Source organism: Bos javanicus, chromosome 2 (genome assembly GCF_032452875.1).
Source record: "Bos javanicus breed banteng chromosome 2, ARS-OSU_banteng_1.0, whole genome shotgun sequence".
Classification (NCBI taxonomy): domain Eukaryota; kingdom Metazoa; phylum Chordata; class Mammalia; order Artiodactyla; family Bovidae; genus Bos; species Bos javanicus.
In genome coordinates, this window is record NC_083869.1 from 90,368,536 (window position 1) to 90,392,696 (window position 24,161).

The window sequence follows — 24,161 nt, forward strand, 5'->3', positions numbered from 1 at the left end:
CACTATCACACAATCCTTTTTTTTTTTTAAACATATAAGGGAATTGACCCAGAGAGGTCACAAAATTTTCCAGGATTTAATCCCAGGAACTATCCTATACTGCCTCTTATAAAGAAAGTGATTTTTAAAAATAAAGCTAAGTACCATGAAGAAAAAGGAATCATGATTCTTTATTCTGTGGACAGGAGTAAAATGGAATAACTAGAAAGCTTTTCATATATGAAGAATCACATATATGAGAAGCATAAAGCACCTATGCACTAATATAGACAAACAATTCAACCAGATTACAGTAATTATGCTTAATGCAAATGATTTTGTTTATTCTGATTATAAAAGCAATTCATGACCACTGTACAAGACTGTGACAATACAAAGAAACAAAAAGAAAGTGAAAACCACTGATGAATCACCCACTCAGAGACAACTCCTACCTTGCTTTAGGAACATACACATATATAATTCCAGAAATTTTATTATCTACTAGATATAATGAATATACAAAATGTAAAGTATAAAGTGGGACTCTACTATCAATGCTGCTTTGTGACCTGATGTTTTTTATGTAATGCTCTGCACACTTACATCTTTCTAGGTCAATACGTATAGAGCTACAATATCATTTATAACTACATGAAACTCCACTGTGGGTGTAGTTTAATCAATTACCTAATGAAATAAGTACATTTATTAATAATTTCTTTTCAATTACTTAATATAAAAATTAATTAAAATTCTTTATATATATATATAAAATGTATCTGTTTCCTTAGGATAAATTTCTAAGCAAAGAACTTTGGGTCAATGAACATACACATTCTGATTTTTGCTATATACCAACAAACTGTCTTCCAGCAAAGTCCAATTTACATTCCCACCAGCAATGTGTATACCTTTTCCCCACATCCTCACCAACACTTAGCATTAAATGCAATCCCTGCTAATATGATAGGTGAGAAAATTTTGTTTTAATTTAAATTTTCTTACTGAGTAGTTGACCATCTTTTGTTGCTGGCTACTTCTATTTTTTCTTCAGTGAATGGAATATAAATGCTCTTAAACAATTTTTCTTTATGGATCAGGTCATATATGTTACAGTGTTTTTCCCCGTATATTATGTATCTTAAATTTGTTTGTGGGGTTTTTTGGTTTGTGTTTAGGTTTTTGCTGTGTGGGACTGTTGAATTATTATGTAGACAAACATATATCTTTACTTTCTAATTTCTGGTTTTGATGTCATATCTTATTCTACTCCTAAGACTACTGAAAAAATAAATCACCTAAATTTGTTCTTACACATGTAAGGTTTTATTTTTTAACATCTAGATCTTTACTCCATCCAGAATTAGCATATGTAAAGTTATCTTAATTTTCTTCTGCAAATAAGAAGCCAGTGGTTCCAACAGTATTCACTGAACACTCAAGTCTTGTTTCTCCACCTGATCTGAAATGCCTACTTTTTAAATTTTTTTTAATTTATTTTTTAATTGAAGGATAATTGCTTTACAGAATTCTGTTGATTGCTGCCAAACACATGTACACCTATGGCTGATTCAGAATGCTGAAATGCCTACTTATCACAGACTAAATTCTCATATATACTTATATATGAGAATATATAATATATACTCATATATTCTCATATATACTAAAATCTCTTATATCTCTATAGTGTATTTCTGTTATAATAATCTGTAGTTTTATAATATGTTTTATAAGGCTAATGCTTTCTTTTTCAGAATTTTTATGGCTCACCTCCTTTGTTTATTCTCCTAGAATAATTTTGGGAATCATTTTATTAAGTTGTAAATATTATATTGGAATATTCTGGGAATTGTACTGAATTTACACTCTACTAATTTAATGATCTAGGAGAAATGGTATTTTTGCAATGTTCAGTCTTCTCATCTAAAAAGAAAATTTTCCCTCTTTACTCCTATTTTCTTTTATAACTTAGAAGAGTTCTTGAATTCATGTCATGTGGGCTATATACTTTTCCTATTAACAATGTTCCTGTTTCCTTAACACTTGTTTTGTAATTGTGAACAGCTTTTTCCTTAAGCATGCTTTCTGCTTTACTTTATGTATATAAGAAAGCTAGAAATTTTTATGTTTACTTTGTAACTTACCATCTTCCTATTTTCTTATTTTTAAGCCTTTTTGATGATTCATCACATTAATAACAAATTATCCTTTTCTTTGCTAATATTTATATTTATTTATATGAGCTATAATAGCTTTTTGGTGAGACTATTATGTCATTTAAAATAAAGTGTTTAGAATCTTTTACTGACTTTTTATAGCAAGATAAAGGGACTGATGAAGAATCATTATATGAATATATTTAAGAGTATGTTTAAAAATCTACCTTCCTCAGAAGGATTTGTGTATGTGGGCATGGTTTTAAATGATTCTGGAAGTCACTTTCAGGTCTCACTATTTTAAGAGAGAAATGCCTTCTGTTTTCTTAATGTCTTACGTAAGTGTTTCCTTCATCAAGAAATAAAAGTTTACCAATACCTTAGAAAACTCTGAGTTCTATTTTTCCATAAGAGCACATTATAAAAAGCTTCTGTGTCAAGCAGACCAGTGTTGAATCCAAACTCTACAGTCACACGTGACTTTTGCCAAGTTACACAATTTCTCTAAATCTCCCTTTCCTTACGTATAAAATGGAAATAATACAGTGCAATGTAAAACACTGAAAAGATCAAATGAGATATAGGATTGTTGCCTGACATATAGCAGATAAGATTCTCAATAAATGATAGTCTAATCTCATCATGTTGGTCTTTCATGAAATCAAAATCAGCTTTTAACAGTTTGCCTCCTACCTGGGATTTTGCAGTAAGTGCAAGAGAATGGTAACCACCTGCCTCCAGATGGATTACTTCTTTACCGTCCAGACATTTTACACACAATGGTTGAAGCCTTAAAGAAAAACATACACACATACACACAAACTCAGAGGAAGAAGTATTCTCAGCAAGAATCATGGACTTTCTCAAATTATGTTTTCAAATAAACATTTCCAAAAAAAATTAAAATAAAAATACTGGATTTATATTCAATCTACTCCTAAATACAAGTAATTTTAAATGGTTTTAATTTAATCTTTGTCTGTTAATCACTAATTCACCACCATAATTCGAAATCATAAAACAACTAAATGATTCATATAGCAGAGAGTATACTTTTTAATGAATTAGGTGCTTTCACTCTGCTAAGGAGAAAAGAGACATTTATATTAACTGGTTTAGATAATCATTCTATTTACACACTTTTACAAATATTTATTGCTAATATCAAAAGAATTTCTCTTAAAACAGTTTTTCCATGATATACATGAACAGACACGGTTTAATACAGTGGTTATAGTTATTTTGGCAGCAGCAGATAGACCTCTCTCAGGTTAAGAAAACTGTTGGCTCTTTTTTATAAGTTAAAAATGTGAACCATTCACATGTTCCAGTGACATATAATCTTATCCCAAACACCCCTTTCTGCATTCTAACATGAATAAACATCAAAGAAGAGATGGAAAAATATACCATGGATACTTAAGTCCTTTATTGTCAGGAAAAATTCAAGACTAAGAATGACTGGGGGGAGCAGATGGTGTTTGTTTTGGTTTTTTATCAGAGTTAATGGTGTATAACAATCTAGAGCTAGAAGGGACCAGATTTCCTCCAGAAGGAAGTGGAGATTTGGAGACCTTCAAGGGGGAGAAGTTATTTGTCTAAACTAATTCCTAACAGTAAACACTGGCAGCACTCACCTGGGCAGAACATCGCCATGCCCCAGCTGTCCTTCCTTCCCTTTCCCCCAGGTCCACACCTCTGTTCTCAGAGAAGGCAGGAGCGCGTCTGCTTCTCCACTGTATGTAGGGGTCAGAACCACTGTTCGAGTTTTTACCCGTGCAGCTTTCCTCAGGAGCCTGGGCGAGACTGAAAACAAACCAGAAATATCATGAGGGAATAGACAGATGAAAAGAAAGGTACCCTTTTAATAAACTGTTGATTTTCAAGTAAATATACTAACATGGTATTTGTGAAGCATATTCTATAGGTCTGCAAAACTGGGGATTAAGTGAGTTTGGTAAATACTGCCTACTACCTTCTTCCTTCCTGCCCCTGTGGAGATTCACACACACATCAGCATGCTAAAGGTACAGACAAGTCCTGCAATTAGAAGCCATGTTTAAATCTGTTTAGCCCTACCCCACTTCCAAGCATTTGGCCACAAAATTCTTTTCTGTACATTTTTTATATAGAATAGCTATATGACATCCTATGTAACTGGTATTCTGAAGAACAAGCTTACCAAAGTACTGCTGCTGCTACCACTAAGTCGCTTCAGTTGTGTCCGCTTCTGTGCGACCCCACAGACGGAAGCCTACCAGGCTCCCCCGTCCCTGGGATTTTCCAGGCAAGAACACTGGAGTGGGTTGCCATTTCCTTCTCCAATGCATGTAAGTGAAAAGTGAAAGGGAAGTTGCTCAGTCGTGTCTGACTCTTAGAGACCCCATGGACTACAGCCTACCAGGCTCCTCCGTCCATGGGATTTTCCAGGCAAGAGCGCTGGAGTGGGGTGCCATTGCCTTCTCTGAACAAAGTACTACACTAAGGCTAAGAAATAGTTCTTCCATGTCAAAGCAAAATTAAAAGTAAAGCTTTTCCAAATGAAGGTCTTAAGTTCAAGCATACTGTAAATATTGTAACAAAAGATTTACTTTAGACATAAAGTGTTAGTTTTTAAGTGAGAAAATGGTTATGAATCAAAAATACTAAAAAGCTTTTGTATTTTGCCTGCTAACTTTATTTTATAGAGAACTTCAACTTTTAAAAAAGAATGCTGACATCTTTTACAGTGTTCTAAATTATACCAAAGGCTGTTATAACATTGTGAAAATCTTGTACACCAATCTGGTGACAGAATGTTTTGAAGAAAATCATCAAGTGTCACTAAGTACAGACTCAGTCACTTGATCACTAAGTTGTGGGTCACAAAGAAAGTGATCATCACTGGCTAAGATTACAATCTTTTCTGCTGAATGTGCCACTAGCTTACACAAGGTTCATAAGCAGAAGCATGTATCATGAAAAAGTGAGGGTCTAAAGTTATTTCTAAAGCACAGTAATATGTAACTTTAAAAAATTAATTAATGAAATAAATTTTGATATTTGAATATGTTAGCTTTAATAATTAAGAAAGCAAATTTATTATAACACAATATGTGATGTCAGGAGCATCTTGGATTCACCAGAAGTCAGCTCAGAAAAGCTAGCTCCTTACCTTGTGACAACAAGCCAGGGAGAGAGAGTCTTCGGCTGCCTCCCTCAGACTCTTCTTCTCTGATATCCACAAGACTTGAACTCTTCTTTCCTTGCATTGACTCCTGTTTAACCTGTTCTTCTCTGCTATCTTTCAGACCTTCTGGGCCTATGGAACTGCTGCCTGCCAGAGCTCCAGGCTCACAAGGGGCTGTATTATAAAAGTTCATAACTTTCTTAAGAGACAAGGCCCCAGCTTCATATGTAGCAGCCACTCTCACACCAACAGCAGATGCACAAGAGACCACAAGGCTGTTGAGGGCTGAAGTGCTTGTGGTTGGTGGGCTGTGAAGATTAGGAATTGCTTCTTCTACAAGAGGCTAAAATATACACACATAAAACAGCATATAAAAATATAATCCCTTATACAACAAGTAATCAATACAAAGAAAATGTAACATCTATCACTATTCGCAAATATAAGACTGAAACAGGAGGTCTTCATCTCCAACCTAAAGGTATCCCTTCTTGATCATGTATTTAACACATTTATATGGAAAAGAGTACTCAAAGTACAGCTCCTTATAAAAAGTACTTCCTTTTGTTTGAGCGGGATTTTATCATGGTATTTAAAAATAAGTCCCAGCTGCTTTATAAAACAAAACACAGTAGAGGAGAGAGGGGAGGGAAGGTATGAAAAACAAAGCCTTTAACATGGGGTAATAGCCCTGGATAGAAGGTTGAAAAAGTATAAGCTTTACTATTGATCACTACTAGGAAAAATTATACAGATTTCTACTAAGAAATTATGAGAAAAAATTCTATTTTAAGAAAATTCTATTTTAGGCTTTTCCTAAAATATTTTATAGACAGAAATTTATATATGGCATACACAGGCAGAGAAATAAGTTTTATCTCTAAATTATCAGCCCCCAAATTATGTTTTGAAGTTTATGTCCTCCTCCTATCTAATCAGGAGTTATTTTCCATGACCCAGGCACAAGGTAAACTGAAAGATTACTTTTGCTCTCATTACCATTGAGTAATGTGGTAGGTTAATCATTAAACACTTGGATCCAATGTGCTTAGTGTTATTCACAGCTGGATTAGAAAGCTAACTAAAGTTTTCTGGTATCTTAGTGAAAGATCAGTTAAAATTTACTCTGAGCTGTCAAGCACCACTGCTTACTAAAAAAGATAAGCCTACTAACCCACACAAAAAGCTTTTAGTTTATGAGCACAGGTCACAGTGAAAATTTTGTTTCCTATGCTACCCAAATATCCCAGAGGTGTGGGTATGCACACACACATGTGTGTGTGTGTGTATAGTATTTCTTCATTTGTCCTGAATTGCAAACCAAACCCCCAATTTTTTTTTTAACACTGGCTTCTGATTTTCTTACAGGAAATAATGCCTATTCCCTGCACAGTGTCTGACATGTAGTAGGCACTCAACACATTTTGGTGAATTAAATACTAAATTCAAGAAGAGTCACTTCTGTGTGAGTCTTTAATTAAAATATCCAACAAAATAAACAAATAGACCATATAAAAAAAGTTAAATACAAAGTGTGTCACTTCCCTGGTAACACAGTTCCCATGATAACGTGTTCAGAAAAGCTAGTGTTGCTACTTCCACCCTCTATTTACAAACGCTCACAGGTGGTGCTAGCTGGTAAAAACCCGCCTGCCAATGCCAATGCAGGAGACTTAAGAAACGCAGGTTCAATTCCTGGGGCGGGAAGATTCCCTGGAGGAGGGCACAGCGACCCACTCCGGTACTTCTTGCCTGGAGAATGCTATGGACAGAGGAGCCTGGCAGGCCATAGTCCATAGGGTCGCAAAGAGTCGGACAGATTGAAGTGATATTAGCATGCATGCACATAACAGAAGCTTAAATAGTATTTACAGGTGACTGACTTAGGAAGTTCTTAGCATCAGGCTCAGGAAAATTAAAAAAAAAAAAAAAAACTCTACCTTATATAAACTTTATTGTCTTAATTTGTCCCTCTACTTAATTACATTTAACAATTCATAAAATAAGTAAATAAAACAAAAACACATGCCCAGCAATTCTGACAAAAGACACAATTTTAGTAGTCCCAGTCAGTAAAATTCAATAATGAGATATATGCTTCATTACCAAATACTTTGGCTTATTTCATAAATATGTGATATTCTTTTAGTTACATCTGGCCAGAAGAAGAAAAGACTTATCCTAGACTACATAAATTCCTAAGGGTTAGCTGTATGACTGAGACACTATTTACAAAGATGGGTGAGTTACACTTAGTTAAACACACAATGTCAAAACTAGCATAGGTAACCAAAGCTTTAAATGTTTAACCAAATGATTGGGTCCAAAGAAAAGTGCAATTTCAATGATGACAATCTATTAATCAAATAAACAGTACAAAATAAACTTTTAACTTCAACTTTAACAAATCAGATGAATGACTTTTGACAAGTCAAAATCTAACGTTTTTATTAGCGTGCGCAAGTCCTGTTAAATTATTACTTTCACTTGGTTTAGATTTCCCTTTCTCCAAACAGCTTCTTAACTAAAAAAAAAAAAAAAAAAAAAAATCAAATATCTACAAGGTTCAGGGAGTAGACTGTGAAATAAAGACTGTTTCTGAAAACACCTCTAAGCCACATTTCTATCCTGAGCCAGTAAACAACAGTAAGGAAGAATCAAGAAGCAAGGTGGTTTCAAAAACCTGAAAACAATGCCACAGGGTAGCTCTTTTATTTGAGTCTTAATCACTAAATTGCCAGGGAAGTCCATATGATTAGATGTTCCTCTTCACATTTATTTTAGAAAAGCAAAAGCCTTCTACTAAGAGTAAAAAAACAAGTATCCTTTAGAACAATTTGTTTGAAGTAGGGAGACACAGTTTACTATATGGCCCTAGTAAATAGCTTCTCTCCACTTATTACACATTTTCCAACTAAAAATAGTTTAAACAAGTTGAAAAAAAAAAATTAAAGCCTCCGTCCAATAATGCCCAGTAAGGACCACTGATATAACTGAAAAGAATTCAAATATGTAATGCCAGTCAATTTTAAGTCTGCCCTCAATCAAGGGATCTACCACATAGCAAGCTTCCCTGATAAAGAAGGAACCTGAATAGTGCTACAAGTACAGATCAGAGAATTCTTTGTGAATATACAGTCATATTAGATCAAACTTTTTGGGGAGCCCACCTTAGCCAGGGGGGGAAAGTACTTGGACAAGAAAAATGGGATTTTGCTACTTATAAAACAAGCCCAGAGTAACATCTTGCAACATCATAAAGAGCCAGAATTTGAACAAAAAGAGTAATTTTGAATCAATCCAGGGTTTTTCTTATCTAGGCTTGCATGATGAGATAGAATCATACTCAAAACTAAAAAAATTTTAAATGGTACCAACCCTTAGGTATTTAAAGTTTCTCAAGAAAAACTCAGATGGTTCAACTCCAGAAACACCTTTACAAAATTTAGCAGGTACCTGAGATGGCACTGGCTTTTCACCATTCTCGGAGCTTTCTCTTACTGAATGATCCGACAGTTTCTGCACATACTCATTTACTGCCTGAGTGTCAGGGTATGATGGTCTACTTGCAGAAGAAACTTCAGTTGTTCCCATGATATCTTGTGGGAAGGAAGTGGTTTGAACACTTGCGGTCTGAACATTTCCAACATTCAGTTCAGTAGCAGCAGGCGGCTCATTCTGCACAAGAGTGTTCTCAAACACTTCTCCCTGGGTGTCAAGGGTTTCAGAGGAGGGGCTGACGGTGGTGCTGGCCTGGATTTCTGCCTGGGATTCTGACAGTGTCACACCTAATGGACAACAGTGGCTGTCTGATATAATCACGTGGTCTTCCTTGTCAGTCATCGTAATCAAGAGCTGGCTGCATTGGTTGCATCTTTCTGGCACTGGCTTCAGATCCTGGGAAGGGAGGCACTGGACCAGTGCTAAGCTGTGGAAGGCACCGCAAGCAACTTGGAGCACTACTCGCCCAGCAAGGTGTTCCACCTTTTGTGGCTTTGTCACTGGAAAGGTGGTGGTGATGAGACCCAACTGACAACCAGTACCCCATGCCCAGATCTCTCTGCTTAGGGACAATGCCAGAGTGTGCTCCTCACCACATGCCAACTGCAAGATCCTGACCGCTAACAAAGGACTGGTCTCAGAATCAGAAATGCTGACAGGGTTTGGCTCTGGAACATATGGCTGGTTAGCTACCGCACACTGGCCAGAAGAGTTCTCCCCCCACATGTACACCACACCACTGTCTGTGACTGCTCCGGTGTGGAAACTCCCTGTTGCCACGGTAACAACATACTGCCCAACCAGGGCACTCTCCAGAATGGGGTTGCTTGGACAAGTCTCTGCTGGCTCACTTCTCCAGGGGAGAGTCCCAAAGCTGTAGACCTCACCATCTGAGGGTTTAAAAACAAAACAAAACAGAAACAAAAAGTTAGTGAATTAACTAGACATTTTCTCAGCTAACCTTTAGTCCCCTCTAGGTTTAACAAAATAGAATTTCTTTTTTTTTTTCCTTTTCTTAATTTTCAAGAGCACAGCTATAGAAATTTGGTTCAAGCATATAGCATTCCATACTTACTAATCTTTTAACAAAGAGCATCTTTGAACATTCAGAAATATGGTGACAATTTCTACAAATTGCAGGAGACAACTTCAAATGAAGGTGCTCCTCTTATTCAGCCTCATCCTAGCACTGATCATTACTAACGGCTCTCATCGTAGGCTATTACAGAAGTAGATTCCAAGTTCAAATACAGAACAATGATCATGATATGATTAGATAAAATAAGCAGAAAACAAAACAGATACATTCATTAATATCTATAATATTCACTACTAATGTTTAACAGAGCAGTAGATGAATATGCAATGGCATAAAAAATACTAGAGATTCACTTTGGCCAAAACTATGAAATCAGCTTTATATAACACCTCCAGGTTGGACTGAAAGCAGCAATATTAACAATATGTGACTGTCTTCATGTTTTGTACTATACTATGTGTAATTTTTAAATATTATATATAATATATATTGTGTACTAGACAGCCTTTCTGAGTTGCATTTAAAAAGCACATCACAACAAAACAAAGTAAAACACAAACGAAGTCATGACTGGTAGCTTTAGACTGAAGGGTAACCGGCCAGCTTTAGAAATAAAAAGGAAGGCACCAGTGAGTTGGAGACATGAATGATGACAACCCATTTATGCTCACTTGTGCTATCAAGTCGTAATTTTACTGCAGGCACTGCAGGAATTTGGGGGCATGTATAAATGATCCATATTAGCTAAAAAATTTAAATGGGACAAAGATTTGGCCATGGATTTTGAAAAATACTAAACAAAGCCCACTATCTTTTCTTTCCTATATGACCAGGGATCTACCCATTTTTTTTTTTAATAAAGAAATGAGTACTATTCTTCCTCCACAAGCAGCGATTCAGTCACTGATGAAAAAAATGCTTATTTTATCTCTGGCCTATGATACATGGCAGATACAATTATATATTCAAATTAACTCACTACAAGATCTGTGTTAGGAAAAACACAATAGTGGCTAGAAGAAAGATCAGCTTTTGTTAGGGAATTTTTAATTTGGATAGAGTACTGAGAAAATAAGCTCACTGGTTAAGAGCTTTCAAACTTTTCTTCCCAAGTGATACACCTATCACACTTGTTTACCAAATCACACAGTTCACCAAAACTTTCAATTGGTATTATTCCACTGGAATAATAGGCTCTCTAGAGAAAACTGCAAGAAATGAATATTTAGACATCATTTAAAAATAGTATCCCACACAAACAGTGAGTCAATGAGGTGTCCTCATTGAATTAGGAGCTAATGGCTAACTTGAACAGAGACAAAGAAGCTTGAAATTTCTAGTATTCAATCAATACCATTTCCTCACTTAGAAAAGAAAGTACTGGAGATCTCTGTGCCATTTCAAGCTACACAGTTGTGTTGAGAGGAGATTTTTTGTTACTTTGACACTTAAACCAGAATACTGCTTACACATGAACATTATTTACATATTTTTTAAAGTTTTCCCTCAGATTTCCCAGCCTTTTAGGTTTGATTCTAGATGTTTAAAGATCCCATGCTCATGAAGGATTCCTAAACAGCTTACTGAAGGGCTCAAACAACAACAGTAACAGAATTCCATTTATATATGCTTGAGAACTATACATTTTGAAGCCCATAGTATAGGTACTGAATATAGTTTATATTTAAAAAATAAGGCTTTTTCCAAATTTTGGCCTAATACAATAATAATGATAGTATTATGTATTATCATAACAAAAGTGACAAAATAACAAAGAAGTTAGAAAGAAATCTATGTTTACCCCATAAAACCACCAAGGTCAGCTTTAAGCTTTGTTTCCTAGAATTTGTCTTCCCTTAGTTCCTACAAGGAAAATACCAAAGCATTATTAAATACTTAACAAATGCTTATAGAGCAGAAATTTATAAATTAGTGGAGTTGATGGCAGTCCTGACCCAAATCAAATCTGCCATGACTGCACTGGCAAAATGCCATCAAAATTAAAGGTAGCTCTCTATATAAATTATAGCCTAGGTTTCTGTTACAGATTTATAGACTGCATTATATTCTTATAAGCTGCCATTTATGCCTGAGAAAACCTAAGACAGTATAGCCAAGTGATTTTAAAAGCAGGCTTTGAAATCAGACTTTCTGGGTTCCCATCCTGACTCTGACCCTTTAAATAGCTGTGTGTGCTTGGTAAAACGATTTAACCTCCCTGACCTTCAGCTTCCTCATCTGTGAAGTGGGGCTAATAACAGCAGCTACCTCATAAGGTGGCTGTCAGGACTCGATGAGATAATACATATAAAGTGCTTAGCACAGTGCCTGGCACATATAATTGCTTAACAGACATTTGCTATTATTAGCATTATTATTTTGATACATTTAATGAACAAAGGTATAGCAACAGGATCTCTGAATACATAATCTTTGAAAAAATCTAATTTTTCATGTACTTATCACTACAAAAAAATTTAAGCTATAATTCTCCCTTTTATTCTAGCTAGGGAACATCTTAAATTTAAGAACTAATCTGATTTCTGATAAAGGGAGTAAGAACATATTTTGAAAACAAAAAGAAAATAAGCTCCAGCAAAGTCCATTGAGAACCCCGGGCACACAGGAAGCTCAGCTATTCTTACACACTCAGACACTGGTCAGAGTTTCGGTTAATGCTGGCTAAGCCATTCTCAGCACCTTCAGTCAGAAGCACTCCATGTTTCACTCCAAGGGCAGCGTGAAGAACAGTCTTTCCTCCCCAGCCTGGCAATCTCTCTGGTGTCACAGAACAGGACCCTGCCTGCCACACATGGACCAGGCCTCTTTCTTTGGATCCTTCAGCCTCTGTGGAACTACAAACATCAAGAAAAATAGCTTAATTGTTTCTGTAGTTCAGAACTATACCTTTTGTCCTTAATACTGTCATGAAGATTTATACCTTTTACCAGTACATGGGTGACTGAGTGACTGGGTCAGACAGGTTAGCTATTTTATGACTTGGTTACGACACAGAAGCAGAGGCAAAACAACTATTTATATGAGACCCTGAGGACAAATCCACAAATTACTTATTTCTATCTAAGAAGCCAACAAAACCTGGGCTATTTTTTGAAGTTTTTTGATTAACATAAAATTTCAAAATTCTAACTTCTCAATACATTAACTCCTCAGCTATTAAAGTTACAACATATCCACCATGGGTATACATGTGTTCCCCATCACACACACAAAAAAATATATAAAGTTACAACATATCCAAAGTTGGAGTCTTACTTTTAAATTTTTTTAATTTGGTAGAAAAAAAAACAACAAATAGATATCTGATGAGAAAGACAGGAGCAGTAGAGATCCTTATTTCACTTTATGCTAAGTTTAAGCTCTATAATTCCTATTTAAATTTTTAAGAGTTAAATTTATAACAGGTAAAATCCTTCATGCTTTACTTACATTTTAGCCAAAGAATTCTATCCATCTGATGACACTGGCTCAAAAATCATAAAACACACAGCTGTGTAATAATGATCATATCCTAACTGTCTCCCTTTCCAAGAAAAGGCCATATTAACATACTCTGGATTTCCTTTATATAAAGTCTTCCTTTGTGTCGCCACTGATGGGACATTTCTTTTTTCATAATCTTTTTTCTAGAACACTGATGCCAAAATTTTAATGATGTTCAGAAACTTTCTTTGACTTTATTTTGTAATACCTAGATTTTCTCTATTTGTGCTAAATAATATTCCTGTAAGTTGTAATTGGGCACATCCATGGTTTTATGAAAGGGAAGCCAGAAACCTAACCTCTTTTTCAAAATATCGTTCATGACAAGTTTTCCAAGAATATAATTATAAGTAATAAGGCTACTTTTGAAAAAACGGAAATTATGTGAGGAAAAAATGGCTTCAAAAGCTTTGCAATGATGAAATGAAGACATCTGTGCCTTTAGTAAGAAAGGGACTAGCAACAAAGTGAACCACTAACAAGCTTTATTGTAATTATCTTCTCTCTTTGCCAATCAACACAAATGTCGCTATTCCTACTTAATAACCATCAAGAAGAAAATTAAACTGAAGAGAAGCTACACATAAGTGGAACTGCTTGTTGTGTTTTCCTAGAAAGACAGAGGAGAAGGAAAAAATGGTTTTACCTTTTCTTCTTTGAGTCCATCGGTCAGTGGGAGCACTCCATCACCAAATCATTCTCTCCTTGCAAAAGGTAAAGACCTAAAGGGCAAAACGCAGGTAAGCACAAAGAGCAGTAAAAGAACCCTTTGCTATTTTATCAGTCAGATTTTTCAAAAAAGGGAAAAAAAAAAAAAAGGCAGCCTTCCAACAAGTGCACGTTCACTGGGCAATAAATATGCAGCAAAACTATTTAAACTATTTCACATCCTGCCTGCCAAAGTTGAATCTCTAGACTGAGCCTGCCCACTAGCTTATAAAAAATGCCTGTTGAACGTCAAATGTAATTTCAAAGTGAGAAAAGACTACCTATGACCTCGCTGTACTTTGTCAAGCAACAGACTTTTTTCGTTTGTTTTATTACAAAGAAGTGGAATCCAAAAACTCAGTGTGTTACATATTCACTACATACACACTAAGGCTACTTTTTAAATGCTTCTGGGACATATGTACACTTAAATACCAACTAAATAAACAAGAAATTCTACAATCTCTCCAGTAATGTATCAGATTGAAGCAGTTTTAATTTACATTTTCCAGCAATGCCCACACACAAAATTACATCATTAGAACAAAGTTCTCCATTTATTGGAACCAGCAGTATTTTCCCCAAATCAATCTTAATTCAAAACCATAATCCAAAGAGCTAGAAGAAAGAAATCTGAATTTTAAAATATCATCTGCCATTTAATAGAAAAGAGTTATATGAAAATAACAGTACCAATATCATGATCCATCATTTCAGCAACTCAAAATTTAATAAAGTTAGAGCTAGCAATAGGAACAGGCAGACAGAAACGCTCAATGCATTTCAACTTAGAAATTCACATTTTTAAGGGCACCAAAGCTCATGAAAATAAGGGCAATGGGGTTTTAGATGTGTGAGTGATAAAAATACTGGGGCCAAATTTATTATTGTCCTGCAAAAGGATATGGCATGATCACAATGCTCTGCAAACCGCCCACACCGGCAGGAGAGATGTAAGATCCATCTGTTTACTCCAGGTTGCCTGTGAATTCTTACTGTTTCCCATCTGTGTATCTGGAGGAAATTACTCTCTACCTAGTGCTTATTTTAGAAAGGTTCTGAATCATTCCAAGTTGGATGAAGGGTACCATATAAATCAAAGATATATTTGAATAGATTTAGCCGATTCATCGGAAGAGACCCTAATGCTGGGAAAGATTGAAGGCGGGAGGAGAAGGGGACAAGAGGACGAGATGGATGGATGGCATCATCAACTCAGTGGACATAAGAGCAAACTCTGAGAGATAGTGAAGGACAAAGAAGCCTGGCGTGCTGCAGTCCACAGGGTCGCAAAGAATCGGACACAACTTAGTGACTGAACACCACCACTTAATAAATGATTACTAAGTGGTACTATGCTTTGTGTGTGACAGTAATATACTTTTAGTAAAAAGGTACGACTTGATGGACTCGATGGACGTGAGTTTGAGGTGAACTCTGGGAGTTGGTGATGGACAGGGAGGCCTGGCATGCTGCAATTCATGGGGTCCCAAAGAGTTGGACACGACTGAGTGACTGAACTGGACTGAACTCAACAGTTCACAGCATAACAGAAAAGTTCTGAGGACAGGTCTAACCTTCGCTTATCTATCAGAGATCACAGAGTAACTGGTCCCTTGATACAAGTAACAATGCCCTGGAAGAAACCAGAGAACTGCTCGGGGAGGGTGCGGCAGTGTACAAACACACTTAATGCAACTGACTCACTGCCTCTGAGCTGAACTGGCAATCAAAACTGTGGAGAATCTTTTGGTAAAGTGACTGAAGCAGCTGACGTATTTTCCCTTTTGGGGTCCTTTTTTTGAATAAAGGGCTTTCTTAAAGTAGATTACTCCTTATGTGATATGATTTCTCACCAATAATCATTTTTTCAAATCCAAGTGAAATTAAAACTCTACAAACTGTTTTGCAACATTCCTTTGTTACTTTCTATCTATGGTAGGGAAGATAATGATCCCCAAGATGTCCATGTATCCTAATGTCCAGAACCTGGGAGTATATCAGGTTACACGGCAAAGGAGAAGTAAAGCTGCTAACCAGCTGGTTTTAAGTTGGGGAGATGATTCTATTAATAGCTATCCAGGTGGACTCAGTATAATCACAGAGTTCTTAAAAGTGGGAAAGGGAGGTAAAGGAGAGTTTGAAAAAGAGATATGATGATGCAAACAGGGTCAGAGAGCTGCTAAACTGCTGGCTTTGAAGATGGAAGGGAACAGCCCTAAGCCAAGGAACGCAGGTGGCCTCTAGGAGCTGAAAGGGGCAAGGGAACGGATTCTTTCCTAGATCCTCCAGAAAAAAACACTCCCTGATGACACACTGAAACCTAGAGAGACTTGAGTCTGACTTTTAACCTAAAGAGCTCTAAGATAATAAGTTAGTGTAATTTTGAGCACTAAATTTGTAGGAATGCTATAAGCAGCAACCAAAAGCTAGTATACTATTTCACAGACATCTTTATCAATATTTATAGATCTAATTTTGTTTTAATGGTGTTTAATATACTTCTAAGAAGATATGCCCACCTGAAATTCAAATATGGCAATGACAAAAAAGGAAATGAGTACTAAGTAAACATAACTAAAAAGGAATATTACAGCTAAATGTGGAAAGCTTAAAAAGTTTTACCTCACATACTTAAAATATGTAGCATTTACCAAATCCAGTTAACCCAGTATTCTTCCTCAACTATGTACCGAAACAGAAAAATAAATTAAAAAATTTTGTTTTCCTAATATTTTTATGATCCCCCCCTCGGGAAATCTATAAGACTTGCCTCAACCATTCAAATAGCATTTAAAGTTGCTTATGTTCTTCCTCTATTTAACATTTTTAATTGTTATACAACTGTCTAATTATGAGGCTTCTTCTGAGGATATTTCTCCCCAGGTGAGTCAGGATCCCTGCACTCTGCTTTTCTTCTGTTACAGTAACTTTCCCTAACAGCCTTTATTATATTAACTAGCTCTGACCCCGGAGAAGGCAATGGCACCCCACTCCAGTACTCTTGCCTGGAAAATCCCATGGACCCTGGTAGGCTGCAGTCCTTGGGGTCGCTAAGAGTCAGACACGACTGAGCGACTTCACTTTCTCTTTTCACTTTCATGCATTGGAGAAGGAAATGGCAACCCACTCCAGTGTCCTTGCCTGGAGAATCCCAGGGACAGGGAAGCCTGGTGGGCTGCCGTCTATGGGGTCACACAGAGTCGGACACGACTGAAGTGACTTAGCATAGCATAGCATAGCTCTGACCCAGAAACTGTGTGATATTTATGGAGTCAAATAATGTGGGGTCCTCTTTTACTTCACCTGGCCTTTCCAGACACCAGTGGCATCTGTAAAAGAAGCAAAATAGACTCTGGCATCCCCTCCAACTACTAAGTACTATGAGCCACAGAAGAAAGCTACATTCAGTTTAAATATACCCCTGAACACTTCAAATGATCTCCTTCACTGTGAAATGTAAAGTAATCAAACTCTCAGAAGACCCTTTAAAACAAAAAGCAAATCTTGGTTCTTAATGAATTGATTCCATTGTTAGATCCCAGTGGACACACAACCTCCTGTTACATTTAACAGAGAGATAAGCTAACTTGTACATGCTGAGGATATGGTTTTAGTACCATGATCTGGAAGTGTCTAAAAAAAAAAAAAAAAATCTGGTCTAGATGTTCTAATTATCACTAGAAAGAAGAGCTGCAAACTATCTACAGGTCCATGATACCATAACCAGAAATCCAAAGGCCAAAAAACTCTGAAAACTAAAAGTTTTTTTCATTTAAGTCTTCTGGTGGCAAAATTTAATCTGACCTGAACTCACCCAAGAGCAAAACCTGACCAGAACTAACGTGAGGCTATTTAGTTTTTACCCCTTTGGTGCACATCTTCATAAGTTCTGTCACAGAAGTATTAATATGAATGTAGGGTGGGATCAAAAGCCCCATAGCAAGTGTTATATATGGTTTATGCATCTTAGTCCAAAGATCAGAAAAACTCAGTTTCAAAACACGTCTTGCCCCAAGGGTTACAAGCAAGGGACTGGGAACCTGTATTCTAAAACTATCATTTTGGTAGGCATCCTCAACTTTTTAATGGCAATGATTTACATCACTTGTTTCAAAAGTTTTAAGTCAATTTTACAGTGAACATAGTCACATACAGTGCCCAAATGAGTTTTGTAAGGAATACCCTCCCTGAAAATACTCTCTTGCCTCATCTGAGTGAAGGAAAGAAGCCTGGGCTCTTTAATTTCACACAAGGCTACCCATCTGGTGGAAAGTGGTAAACAAGGTGAGAGGTGCTGTGTCCTAGAACAATCAGGACTTAGTGATGTATTAGATATAAGGGGGAGATAAAGAAGAAGGAAGAATAAAAAATGACCTCTGACTTTTGCCTTGAGCAACTGTGTAGTGGTACCATTTACTGAAATGAGGAAAAGTGAGGGGACAGGATTCTGAAGTGGAAGGTAAGATTCTGGTTAGACAAGATTTTTTTTATATATAAATTTAAGGTGCCTGTGAGAAATCCAAGAGTACATATCAAGTGAGCAGCTGAATATATGAGTATGGTGTTCAGAAGAAAGGTCTTAACTGTTGACATGAACTTGGGAAGCATATGGACAATATCTGAGATCAAGACAATGGACAGTGACAGTGGACACACAAAGAAAGGGAAGGCACAGAATCAAGCTGTAAGATGCCTGGACAGACAGCAACAAGCAAGGGCTGAGGTGGGAAGTGGCCTGAGAGGCAGAAGAAACGTGAGTCAGATGTGAGCACACAAAGCAAAGCAGAAAATGTTTCCAGCAGGAAGGACTGATCAGCACAGCTGGGGTCTCAGTTGGGGAATGAAAACCAGATTGGAGCAGGCTGACTGTAAGTGGGAGGTGAGGACACGAAAATAAAGTTGGTGCAAATGATTCTCTTTAAAAAAAAATGTTGAAATGGCAAACAGAAAGGAGCAGTCACTGGAGAGAAATATGAAGATCAAGAGTGTATTTTGGGGGAGCAGGGTAAGATGAGAGACAGGTGAACATGTCTGCAGGACGATGACACTGATCCTAGATATAAGGGGGACAAGGACAGAGGGCAAAACCAAAATCCTGGACAAAGTGGGAAAGGATAGCATTCAGAACACACATGCAGTGGGACTGATCTTTCATGAGAGGAAGGGTCTACATTTCAAGAAGAAACAAAATGGCAGGTATAAACACAGGCAGGATTATAGATTTCATGGTGGGCGGATAAGAGTCCCGCAGGATAGCACCTGTGACTAGGACTTCACTGCATGTGTGCTGTTTTCTAATCTCACACCTGGCTCCATTCATTCCATCTCTTCGTTTTATTTTGCCACATTGACATATTTCTGTAAACTGCCTTGTAGGAACAAAGTAGAATATAAATAAACATTTTAAATATGGAACAGACTGAACTATTATCAATGAACTATTTTCCCCAATGCAAAGAGAAAATTAAATTCTATGTATTCACATTTAGGAAACTTTATTCTCTGGACAAAGTCCATTTGCTTTAATAATTTAGTCAAAGTTAGCATACTAACTTTAAAATGCTTAAATTTCAACAATTAAAACCATATGTATTTTTCTTACCTACTATACTTCAGGTATGGAACCAATATAAAACTTCCATGGAAGCCCAAAACACCTTATCTTCTATTATATCCCAGCTGCTTAAAACAGTCCTGATATACAACAAGTACTCAATAAATACCTGTAGACAAACTGTGCTGTGCTGTGCTTAGTCGTTCAGTCATGTCCGAATCTTTTCGACCCCATGGACTAGCCCGCCAGGTTCCTCTGTTCATGGGGATTCTCTAGGCAAGAATACTGAAGTGGGCTGCCATGCCCTCCCCTCCAGGGGATCTTTCCAACCTAGGGATTGAACCCATGTCTCTTAAATCTGCACTGGCAGGCAGGTTCCTTACCACTATCACCACATGGGAGCTGACCACCCCTTAAATCCTGACCCAGAGTTCATGAATTCAGTAAATTAATGCATATACATAAAGTCAGTAGGATGGCCAGAAAGTACTTACTTATAATGCTGTTACTAATGGGATAATGCACTTACTAAGTCATTGATTCAAAATATATTACAAACTCCGGGAGGTCAGAAACCATGACTTATTTATTGGTAAGCTCTTGTACCCATAGGAACCATTAGGTGCAAGCTGGCTACACGTAAGAGTACCCAGTGGAAGACAACCCTTGATCTTAAGTTCCTGTCCACAGACTTTCAAATGATTAGAAGGTTTCTATGCTTATATATAATTAAAAGTCAGTTTTAGACACAAAAGGGAATCTTCTCATAATAAAAACTCTCATCCATAATTTGCTAATGATCTTCCTAACAAGGAAGATGCTTTTCTTTCATGCCACTTCACAGATGTCAGATAATGCAGGAGAGAACAGTCCCTTTCTCCTTAGCACATGGAGACTTTTTGGTGTAATCAGGGACATTAAGGCTTCATAGTCTCTCTCTTTTTACTTATTTTTATTTTTTTATGGCCCGATAATCTCACCCTGGGGGCTTCCCTGGGGGCTCAGTAGTAAAAAATCCACCTGCCCAATGCAGGAGACACAGGTTTGATCCCTGGGTCGGTAAGATCCTCTAGAGATGGAAGTAGCAACCCATTCCAGTATCCTTGCCTGGGAAAACCCATGGACAGAGAAGTCTGGCAGGCTGCAGTCCATGGGGTTGTAAAAAAGTCCAACACTACTTAGTTACAAAATAACAACAACAACAAATCTTACCCTGAAACCTATTAAAACTGTATTCTTCTGACTGTTGAGAATCTTCTAAAATGAATATTGCTCATGGGAGGGGGGAAACATGGTAAAATAAACATCCCACAATACCCACTTAGCTCTTTTTTACACTCACTGCATACCTCTTTGAAATGCATTTGTTGGAAATACTAAAATTCCAAAGAAACATTCTGATAAATATTATAATTCTGCAAATGAATTTCAAATTCCCAGGTACTGCAACCATTTATGCCTATTATTACTTGACAGTGTATAACTTATGATATTAATTATGTATATATATAATTTATTTATATTATTTATTTATATATATATTTATATATATAATTATTCCTTTAATAGTTTGCTACTATTCTTTCATTAAAATGGCTGCTTTTTTAAAAAAAGGCATTACAGAAATACAGTTCAAAGTATGTTGTGACTTATTTCTTATTTTACCGATCAATAATACCCAGTGCTTAAGGTCAAAAAGGGACCACAACAGGGAGTACACATGCCAAAATATACTGTTCTGGAGACATATTTCACTTAGAGTATTTTGAAAGTGCTAATACCAGGTACCTTGATTAGGCCTGAAAATATTCTTTTTAAACTTGAGTTATATTAGGGATCAGCCACTAAATTGACTATTCATAACTCAATCATTTAATACATTATCATCATGTTTACTTATTAATACCTGTAGAAAGAGAATTATTTTGCTTGAGCAATAACTAGGACACTTGTATTCACAGTATAAAACTTAGGATTACTACACTGTAATGAAATTTAACCAATGCAAACTTGAAAAAAAGTAAATGTTAATGACTATATGATACCTACAGTTATTTTGTATCTGAGTCACTGTCCAAATTCTTTTCAGGATTTTAGGATACAATGCACTCCCCTACACTCTGAAAGTTCACCATCATGTACTTCTCAAGGGTTTCTAGAACTTGAATTCCCCTGCAGCCTCTTAAGAAGGATCACTCCTCATATCCTAAGGAAAGCATTTCTCCCAGGAGCTCAAGTCAAACAGCAAAATAAACTTGAATAAATAATTGGTCTGGCTCCTTTCTTTAAAAAGCTTCACACAGTGGCTATGCAGTGGCACATTCTTCTCCTGCTGCAGGGAGAGAAGCTCCAAAGTAAAATAAACAGAGCATATCGAAGAGAGCCCAATTATAAGCAAAACTTATAAGGTTCTAGTTTCACAAACTATCTTAACCATACACAAGTCTTTAAAAACACAAATCCATGCACCTATCATTCCATTTTATATTTTAACACATTTTCATATCTGCTTCAGCTCTCTTTAAAACAGAAGAAAAAGTTATACAGAGACCTGAAGGAGTTCTGTCCAAACCTTCCTTCTCCAGGGTTACCATTTCTAAAGTTAGTATGTATTTCAATGTATATTCTTGTATGTTTATGTAATTTCAGTAGATATACACATAACAATAAACAGTATATGTTATATTGTTTTAAAACTCTACACAGTTGCATAATACTGTGTGTATCTATCCTTTGGCAATTTGTTTTATTTTTACTCTATTATATATTTGAGGTGCATTCCATGTTGATAAGCAAAGATCTAGTTCACTCATTTTTACCAGGGGATAGTATTTCATTGCATGAATGCTGCTGCTAAGTCGCTTAAGTTGTGTCCGACTCTGTACGACCCCATAGACAGCAGCCCACCAGGCTCCCCGGTCCCTGGGATTCTCCAGGCAAGAACACTGAAGTGGGTTGCCATTTCCTTCTCCAATGCATGAAAGTGAAAAGTGAAAGTGAAGTCCCTCAGTGGTGTCCAACCCTCAGCGACCCCATGGACTGCAGCCTTCCAGGCTCCTCCGTCCATGGGATTTTCCAGGCAAGAGTACTGAAGTGGGGTGCCATTGCCTTCTCCGTCATTGAATGAATAAACCATAGTTTATTCATTTCCCTACAAAAGTAGAGCTGGATTGTTCTACTGATTGCTATTTTTTAAGAACTGCTATCATCATCTTTGTTAGATGTTTGCTTACGAAATTGCCCTAAGTTTAGTTAAGAATTCAGCTCAAAAAGAAAACAAAAATTCAGGTTGTGAAAGAAAATAATCCTAGAATGAAAAACCTACCCATATCACACTGACCCAGTCTTTTTTCCGTAGGAGTTAAGAAAACTACATTTTCTTCAAAACAAAAAACTCTACAATAAAAGAGTAAGTCTGCAAGAGCCCCCCAAAGTACTCATTACCTTGCTGATTTGAATATCTGTGCTCTATCCACATGGAGAAGGCAATGGCAACCCACTCCAGTACTCTTGCCTGGAGAATCCCACGGATGGAGGAACCTGGTGGGCTACAGTCCATGGGTGCGAGAAGAGTCGGACACGACTGAGCAACTTCACTTTCACTTTTCACTTTCATGCATTGGAGAAGGAAATGGCAACCCACTCCAGTATTCTTGCCTGGAGAATCTCAGGGACGGGGGTGCCTGGTGGGCTGCCGTCTATGGGGTGGTACAGAGTCAGACATGACTGCAGTGACTTAGCAGCGGCAGCAGCAACAGCTCTATCCACATGGATCAATTAATTCACCTATTTAACCAATTGCTCATCTGTTCTATCAATTGTGTGATATAGGCAAATATCAGGACAAAATGTGACGATAGCACTGTTACATCTATAGAGGAATGGGAGGTGGAGACAGGAAAATAAATGGAGTGCTAAAAAGAATCAAGTCCAAGTTGGCTGATTTAATTTGTGGTTCCCATGCATGTTCTTAAGGACTGATATCCTGTTAAACCTACTGCTTTTATATTGATGACTGAATTACCTGGTCATCAATGAAGAGTTAAAAGAAAAAATTGCTAAAAAATTAAACTAAGTCTACCAGAATTATGTATATCCCTAATACAATCAGAATATGTGGTAGGTTTAATTTCACAAAGTAATTAAAATCCTCACAGCATTCCCCTGAGTGTCTGAGAAAAGGGCTCAACCTCACACTTTATTAAAGCAAGGCTTTTTTTACACCAGCCCAAAAATCACCACTCGTTACTTCCTTCACAGTTTTTCAACCCACTCCTTACCTAGTCTCATATTAATAAAGAATTACAAAAGGTTTTAACAAGTCAGTCATATTCTTTGGAAATACTTTTAAAATGGACCCAACACTACTACACTAAACCCATGTTTTTCATGAACAGGTAGAGGATAGTACTCTTTCCATCTAATTATATGAAAAAAATCAGCTTTCAGTGAGGTTCATATCATACCTTTTGCTTCTTTAACAGTCAAAATGTCCAAAGTAAGTCAATGATGACCTAAATTCTGTCAGGCTGAAATCTGGAG

General features: G+C 36.7%; 1 protein-coding gene across 3 annotated transcripts in view; it reads right to left on the minus strand.

Annotated features, from left to right (window-relative positions):
• Positions 1-24,161, minus strand: part of ALS2 (alsin Rho guanine nucleotide exchange factor ALS2) — a 61,730-nt gene that overhangs the window by 34,563 nt on the left and 3,006 nt on the right. For all 3 annotated transcript variants that reach the window (XM_061381691.1, XM_061381690.1, XM_061381689.1), the window contains exons 2-7: positions 14,001-14,076; positions 12,551-12,705; positions 8,767-9,701; positions 5,296-5,653; positions 3,779-3,947; positions 2,835-2,931 (exon numbers count right to left, since the gene is read on the minus strand). In XM_061381691.1, the coding sequence (XP_061237675.1) occupies positions 2,835-2,931; positions 3,779-3,947; positions 5,296-5,653; positions 8,767-9,701; positions 12,551-12,705; positions 14,001-14,020 (1,734 nt within the window). In that variant the 5' untranslated portion in view covers positions 14,021-14,076. The remainder of the gene's footprint in view (positions 1-2,834; positions 2,932-3,778; positions 3,948-5,295; positions 5,654-8,766; positions 9,702-12,550; positions 12,706-14,000; positions 14,077-24,161) is intronic.